At 40.5% G+C, this 7283-nt stretch overlaps 2 protein-coding genes across 2 annotated transcripts; one reads left to right on the top strand and one right to left on the bottom strand.

The window, feature by feature from the left end:
* The first annotated feature begins 573 nt into the window (after positions 1-573).
* On the top strand, positions 574-4764 carry aqp7 (aquaporin 7). Its single transcript, XM_008280504.1, has 6 exons — positions 574-904; positions 1875-2001; positions 2099-2236; positions 2343-2461; positions 2600-2817; positions 3012-4764. Exons 1-6 carry the CDS (start codon positions 767-769, stop codon positions 3196-3198), a joined length of 927 nt encoding a protein of 308 aa, XP_008278726.1. The 5' UTR covers positions 574-766; the 3' UTR covers positions 3199-4764.
* Positions 3605-7236, bottom strand: tpgs2 (tubulin polyglutamylase complex subunit 2). Its single transcript, XM_008280505.1, has 7 exons — positions 7161-7236; positions 6962-7041; positions 6773-6860; positions 6470-6610; positions 6187-6300; positions 5873-6036; positions 3605-5387 (listed from the first exon to the last, which is right to left on the bottom strand). The coding sequence occupies exons 1-7, from the start codon at positions 7234-7236 to the stop codon at positions 5169-5171; spliced, it is 882 nt and encodes a 293-aa protein (XP_008278727.1). The 3' UTR covers positions 3605-5168.
* Positions 7237-7283: the final 47 nt, after the last annotated feature.

The raw sequence follows: 7283 nt of genomic DNA, 5'->3' as shown, positions 1-7283 counted from the left end.
TGACTTTGGAGCCTTCCTTTAAATCAATACTGTCTGTTGTTTTTTCCCCACTGTCCTGCATGATCTCATTACAGTAGTAAAAAAATATTGCACAACATGCACAGAACAGCCTTTTAAAGCCTTATGAACTGAAAAGGCAACAAGCTCTACACAATAAATCCATTTGCAAACTAAAATTTAACATGTAAATGTGCAACTTTTCAGATGCGCATTTGTCCTTTTGAGTGGAGTATTGTTACTGTAATTCTGGACATCAATAAATAAATACAAAACATCTCAACCTGAACCTCTCACTGGGAAAGTTTTTGCTCAGGATGTAGTATTTCTGTTTGAAGGACCCTCTTTACAGACATGCTTGGCCCGACAGGTTGATTTATTTATTTATTTTTAAACTTTTAACCTCATTGGTCAAGCACTCTTAACATAATTCAACGCTATTGGAGGATGTGTCTGTGCATATCTGGGAGGAGGGGGAGCTGGGTGCAGGCTATATATTGGGCAAATCTCAATACGTATATGAAAGAGAGACTCACACATACATACACATACACACACAAAGAGAAAGTTAGTCGAGATAAAGAAAAGTTAGAGGAGAAGAAGAAAATAGTCAGTACTAGGCTTGTTTGTGGACTACATGTGACATGGGAGAGACCTCATAAATTCTTCAAGGGAGTCTGAACTTGACTGAACTTTATTTTTGCTGATTTTTTTTTTTCTCAAGTAACTTGTTCCAAAACAAAGGGTGCAAAGGGAAGAAAAAGAAGAAATGAAGGACTTGGTGCAGTCAGTAGAACTGGGGGTCTCTCAGCGGAGGGGAGCAAATGTAACTCGACCCAAAGTTTGGCTAAAGAATGAACTTGTTCGTGTGGGACTTGCTGAATCTCTTTGCACGTATGTCATGATGGTAAGAAAAGATTCACTACAGAAGACATCTATAGTGTTCTGTGCTTTCACCGAACTAACTGTAATCAATTTCAAACTGCCTCTTAAATCCATCATCCTGTTGACACTTTCCATTTAGGAGCTCTTATTTCTGTTTTAAACGTTAATAGCTGCTTATCTGTAACAACCATACCCCATTAATTATTAATGCGCTGCTCTTTATCCTGATAACCTTCCCCAAAAATACACACACCCCCACACAAGCCCTTTCCAGAGTCACATGGCGGGGGTTGTGGTTGGGGATTGGTGGGTGTCAGTGGGTGAACCAGGAAGTGTAGTGTTACTAGAGGAATGGTCAGGCAGCGGGCCACATGGAGAGGGTTTCAAAAGTCACATGTTATCTGTCAGCTGTTACAATAAACCCTTTGCTGAGAACCCTGGAGAATATGCACACACACACACGCACAATGAAGACATAGTTACCACAGCGTGTAGATAAGCATGGGAGCGTACACACAGTTGTATTGTATTTTATATTAAGATCTGCTGTGCTTGTTACTGGGAAACCAGACTCACTCTTTACCTACTGCAAATACTCGTGACTTTTTGAGGAAGAACCACACTTTTCCTTTCCGGAATTAATGACTGGCTTTGTAGTGTCAGCTTTTTTTTGTTTTCCTATGAGCCCTCAGTCTTGTTAAAAGTCAAAAGACAAGTGAGGACATGCTCAAGTTAAATCTCTCTTATAAACAGCACTGTGGTTAATTTTTTTTCAAACAGAACAGTAATTCTTCACTTACCTTTTAACTTCTTCACAATGACCTGAAATGACCCAGAATGTTACTATTCTCTCTCTCTCTCTCTCTCTCTCTCTTTTTTTTGCTGGTTCAGATATCCTTTTTAACTGTCTGGAACATTTCCCTTGTAATTTACTTGTCTGTAAAATCACCATTTGTGACTGTTCTTGTAAATTCTGGGTCCTCTGTGTCCAGGCGTTTGGTCTGGGGTCTGTGGCCCAGGTAGTGACCGGACAGGGAGCGTTTGGACAGTACTTAAGCATCAACGTGGGTTTTGGACTCGGTGTTGCTATGGGTGTTCATGTTGGAGGGAAGGTCTCAGGTATTAGAGCTGATTCTTATAAATATTGTAGACAGTTTTCCAATTGTTGTTGAGCTGACATATTTCTCATGCTTTTTTTTGTTTGTTTTTTTGTCAGGGGCTCATATGAATGGAGCAGTGTCATTTACAATGTGTGTGTTTGGCCGCCTTTCATGGAAAATGTTACCCTTGTACATTTTTGCACAACTATTGGGGTCATTTCTGGCAGCAGGGACGATTTATGGCATCTACTATGGTGAGGATACACGACTGTACATACTCAAATAGACAGAGCACTTAATGCCTGTATCTTTATTTTCAGTCATACATGTTTGCTATATCAATATTGTTTTCATCTGCAGAGGCCATTCATGACTATTGTGGAGGAAACCTGACTGTAACTGGTGCGAGGGCCACAGCTGGTATCTTTGCCACCTATCCTGCACCATACCTCTCCTTGATGGCTGGATTTTTTGACCAGGTAGCCATGAAACTGGATTAAAGGATTACAGCTACGAATCACTATCATCTGACACATTCTGTGTTAACCCTTTTCTTTGTTGTAGTGTTTTACACATGGTTATCTTGTTTCTACATTGATGTCTGTGCTGTGTGTCAGGTGTTTGGCACAGCGATGCTGCTGCTGGGCCTCATGGCTCTATCTGACCAGAAGAACAAACCAGCTGCAGCGGGCAGTGAGCCTGCTGCGGTGGGTCTCCTGGTGATACTCATTGGCATTTCTCTGGGCAGCAACAGCGGCTATGCTATCAACCCTACCAGAGACATTGCACCCAGGGTCTTTACTGCCATAGCAGGCTGGGGAACTGATGTGTTCAGGTAAACAGGCAGGGTGTATTGTTTTTTTTTTTTGTCAAAGGTTCCCTGTTGCAACATGTCACTTTAACTATAGGTCAGCCAAGGGCAAAAAAAACTCTGTTAATTATTAAATACATGGAAGCACCTTATTTGCTTTTTGACCTATCCCTCTTTTTCTTGGTCATGTTTGTTGTTTTCTGTCTATATCTGTGTAGGGCTGGAAATGGGTGGTGGTGGGTGCCTCTGGTTGCTACCCCCATTGGAGGAGTACTGGGAGCAGGGATATACAAAGTCTTCGTGGAACTGCACCACCCACCCCTCTCTGAACAAGATGGGGGGTCAGCAGAGGAGTCCATCCCTCTGGAGAAAGACCAAAACATCTGTGCTAATGTATGTGTGTGACATCCCCAGCTACGCAAACAATTAATTGCATGTGTAGCCATGTGGACATTTGTATGCAGTTAAAACATTCCACGTCGACGAAGGGTTGAAAGACCAGAAGTTAGTGCTTAGGTGGGGAGCGAAGCATGTTTACAAAAAGGGAGACTGGCTCTGATAAGGTTTTATTTTCAAATCTAAAATAATCAGTCTGTCTCCCACACAACATATATACTAGCTTTACTCTACTAGAAGTAGTATAATTGAGAGATTTCAATACATACACTAAAGTATACACTAATAGACATTTTGACTCATCAAACTGAGAGACTTTTGTCTCTTTGTTCCTCCCTGTGCTTGTTTAAAAGAAAAGTGTCCAAAACAAAGCTAGGGCAATTTCTTAAATGAAGGATGGACAGAAACACAGAAACTGGCTTATATTTTGCGTTTATATTGTTGAGGCAATAGCAGCTGATGCAACCTTGGAAGACACCATGAATATCATTCAATATAACAATCAACAGGGGACCACTTCTGTGGTCGTAGAAACCTCAGAGTATGTAAAGAGAAATAAACAGTGCTAATACATTGCTTTAAAAAAACATGTGTCTTTTTGAAAGTTAAATAGAAACAGTAGGAGCTAGCTTCCCACAGCTTGAAAGGGCAGCAGCTCGACCAAAGATAATGCACATATTTGTCTTTCCACCAAGCCAGTGCACAGCAGCCAAAAAGACAAAAAAAAAAAGTATACATCTTTTCTCCAGAGTACTTACACAAAAAATTTAATCCTAGACGTTCTATCAGGTCTGTGTAGCATTACACATCTGGCATCAAGAGACATAAATGTATGGCGATGGACAAAAATGCCAAAATATAACCTTTTTACATGAGTTCATTAATGTGGAATATTCATAGTGACTGTTGTTATTCAAAAGAGCAACGGTCCTAAACTCTAATGCAGCTTTTCACCTTTGTGAAGTTTATATTTAAGCACACCATGTGAGAAGCACCGCAGTCATACAATGGCCAGTGGGTAACACAGATTACTGACGCCTATTTTCTTAGTTTATTGCCAGTCTTTGACATTGTAACATTTCATGCCTCAGGTTTGCATCCACACATTAGTGATGTAAAGTTCGATACTGAAGCTCAGAGAGTTCATACGGTTCTTCCCACTGACGCTTGGTATTGCGGCTTGAACATTTCTGGTAAATCGTGCGATCAGTTTCTACCTGTACAATCATATGATGATTTAATTTTCAGTTTGAAAATGACACTGATACTCTTCAGTCATACAGGCTGAAACCTACAGTATTACTTTCAGTTACTGACGCTTTAACATATAGAAATGTGCTACCTACTAATTTACAACTTTCTTAAGAATTTTACATATTTGATAAATATATTATTGTTGTATAATACAGTCAAAAATTAGCAACAAATAAAGCCCAGTGATAGTAACTGCAGTTATAAATGGATAATGTCCTTCTTGGTAGCAGCAGGGGCATGACTTGACACTATATGTCAGTATTATATGCACTATATAGATTGAATTTCCCTTCTGGGATAAATAAAGTATTTTTCATTTCATTTCACTATTACAGCAGTGTATGATTCTATTTTCTGAATTGACTGTTTTAAATTACTTTTTACCAGGAGGTGTCAATAGTGAACATGAAAGAAATTTGTCTGTGAGTGTTGTGTCTGGTGCTGATGCAACTAGCTGGTGATTCAAACACTAACTTTTCCACCACACTCAACATTCCCTGTATCAGATAAGGACTACCTTAGCCAGGTGTTGAACCAGCAAAAACCCTGGTTAAGCATCTCTTCAGACATGCAACTTCGTTTTTGGACAACATGCTGTCACATTGCATAGAGCTGCTAACACACCCAGTCCCGTCAATGAAGGAATTGCAGACTGCTCTTCTAAGCCACGTTGATCATACAGACAACAAGGCTGACTGAAAAGTCTTTCCTCGATGCGAACCTTCTCACCGCTTTGCTCCACTGTGTCTTCCTGTGTTGCCTTGGCCCTTGGCGGTGCCCCCTGGGCCGCACTGTGCCGACTGCTTCTTCTTGGGGGCTGGTGCCTTTGATTTGCCTTTGAAGGCCTTTGTAGGATCCAGCTTGTTGAGATAGGAATCTCCAGCAGGATCTCCCAGGCTGAGTTCACAGCTGAAGGTCAGGGGCTGGTAGAGGGATGCCCATTGCTGCAGAAGAAACCAGAATATTGACAGTTTAAAATAATCTATGTAGTTATGTAGACAATGAAACATGTGCATTACAAAATGTGTATAACAGAGGGACGCTACAAAGAAAGTAAAAGAAATTCTTGTTCTTCCGTTGCTAAATTTTCCAGCAATGCAGTTTTCATTCTCGGGAAATTGTGGCTTTATATGCATACAAGTAAAAAGACTTTAAAAAGGTGATAATGACAAGACACCCACAGTATTTCAGCTGAAGTAAAACACTTTTATGCTTTGTGTAACTGTCTTAAAACTCAGAGCTGTGTCAACTTGTTAAAGTGTTAAATCAGCCAAAACTGTAGTATGTTGTCAAGGGAACATAGTGAATAAATTTTATTTTGTATAACTACAATGGTCCAAAGTGTTGTTAATATTATTGCTGAATATTACAGATGCCAATTAAATGACATGGTTTTAAAAGACTGATTAGACAGTAAGCCCTTTGCTACCTTAGCCTGGGGACTTGGACCATATGGGGTGAAGGCATACTGCCACTCAGGCAGACCCAGGTGGGTTATCATCAGTCGGTAGTAGGAGGTAAAAGTTGCTGTCAGAAAATGCCAGCACAGTGAGCGGTCTAGGAACCAGATTTCACTCTGCTGGGCCACCACACCTGGAAAATAACAAAATCAACATCTAAATGACACAACTTTTACTTTAACATGGGCAGATAATATATTCATTTCTTCATAACCTTTTTAAAGACAACAACTTTGCTTAGGGAATACGTAAAAGGTACAATATGTAAATATAAGCAGAACACCTGGAGTGCAGTTTTTATAGACCAAGCACACTTTGCCATTCCCTCCACAGGAATCCAGCTCGAAGATGCGACTCCGAGAATCAAAATGGGGTGCAGCGGGCGCATGCTCCAACCCTGACAGATAGCATTAATGAATCTTGAGTAAATATTTACTGTCCAATCAACAGTTCATTCATTAGCCTGCTTTCTGCACAAGTGAGCACACATAAACAGACATAATTGAACTTGACATGTTGTAATTGTTGAGTTAAGCCCACATGAGGCTCTGACAGGTGCATTTTACCTCTTTCTGTGCTGCTCTCCTCCCAGTCCAGGTCAGCCAGTGAGGGTGCATTGGGGAGGGAGAAAAGCGACACTGGTTGGAGCAGCGGGCAGAGCCTGGCCACACTGTTAATCATCATGCATCCTAAGGGGACACACTCATCTGGAAGAGAGGGAAAAAAACACACAGAATCGTGTCAAAGACCTGAAAAACTTCCAGAGTTATTAGCATTTAACAGTGTCACTTTATGTCAGTAATATCTTTGAATAAAGGTGGACTTTTGTGAGATTGCTATGAATACTGACAGAGCATGAAGACACCTACTGTCTAGTTTCACATTCCAGGTGAGTGTAAATCCATCAGTTGTCAGATAGAAATCCCTCAGGTCCTCTGGCAAAATACACGTGTTTTTCTGAGGATACATAAAGCAGGTCCATAAATGAGACAACAGTGTACTGCCAGATCAAAAAAAAAAGAAAAAAAAGAAGACATCTGTAAGGCTAATTTTTGCACCTGTTCCCATGACAGCAGGCTCCTCTTTTCTGCAGGCTCCCTCTCTGCAAAACGCACGTCGACCACACCAGGCATGTTCTCTGAAACAACAAAGACAAGCTAATAAATTTAACACAAGTATTAATTAATACATAATTATGCTTTGCTAGCTAACCTGAATGTTAGCTGCTAGTTTCAATGCACTTGCCGTAATACACACCGAGTATACGAGTAATGCCAAGTGTGAGTCTCTCGGCAACACCTTTAAACGCTAAGCTATCTTTGTTCTCGTCCATTTCTAGTTCGGGAATCACAAATTTGTACAAAACACTGGATACATCAT

The sequence above is a fragment of the Stegastes partitus genome, unplaced genomic scaffold, assembly GCF_000690725.1.
Source record: "Stegastes partitus isolate 25-593 unplaced genomic scaffold, Stegastes_partitus-1.0.2 Scaffold197, whole genome shotgun sequence".
NCBI lineage: Eukaryota > Metazoa > Chordata > Actinopteri > Pomacentridae > Stegastes > Stegastes partitus.
Note: the sequence above shows the minus strand (reverse complement) of the source record. Positions and strands in the feature narration are given on the sequence as shown.

Bases quoted from the DNA above. Each gene is read 5' to 3' on its own strand.
- tpgs2 (XM_008280505.1), bottom strand. From the start codon at position 7,236: ATGGACGAGAACAAAGATAGCTTAGCGTTTAAAGGTGTTGCCGAGAGA. The intron at 6,611-6,772 runs GTAGGTGTCTTC...CCTCTCTTCCAG, and splicing joins CTGGAATGTGAAACTAGACA to ATGAGTGTGTCCCCTTAGGA. The intron at 6,301-6,469 runs GTAAAATGCACC...GCTATCTGTCAG, and splicing joins GGAGAGCAGCACAGAAAGAG to GGTTGGAGCATGCGCCCGCT.
- aqp7 (XM_008280504.1), top strand. From the start codon at position 767: ATGAAGGACTTGGTGCAGTCAGTAGAACTGGGGGTCTCTCAGCGGAGG. The intron at 2,002-2,098 runs GTATTAGAGCTG...TTTTTTTGTCAG, and splicing joins TGTTGGAGGGAAGGTCTCAG to GGGCTCATATGAATGGAGCA. The intron at 2,818-3,011 runs GTAAACAGGCAG...ATATCTGTGTAG, and splicing joins TGGGGAACTGATGTGTTCAG to GGCTGGAAATGGGTGGTGGT.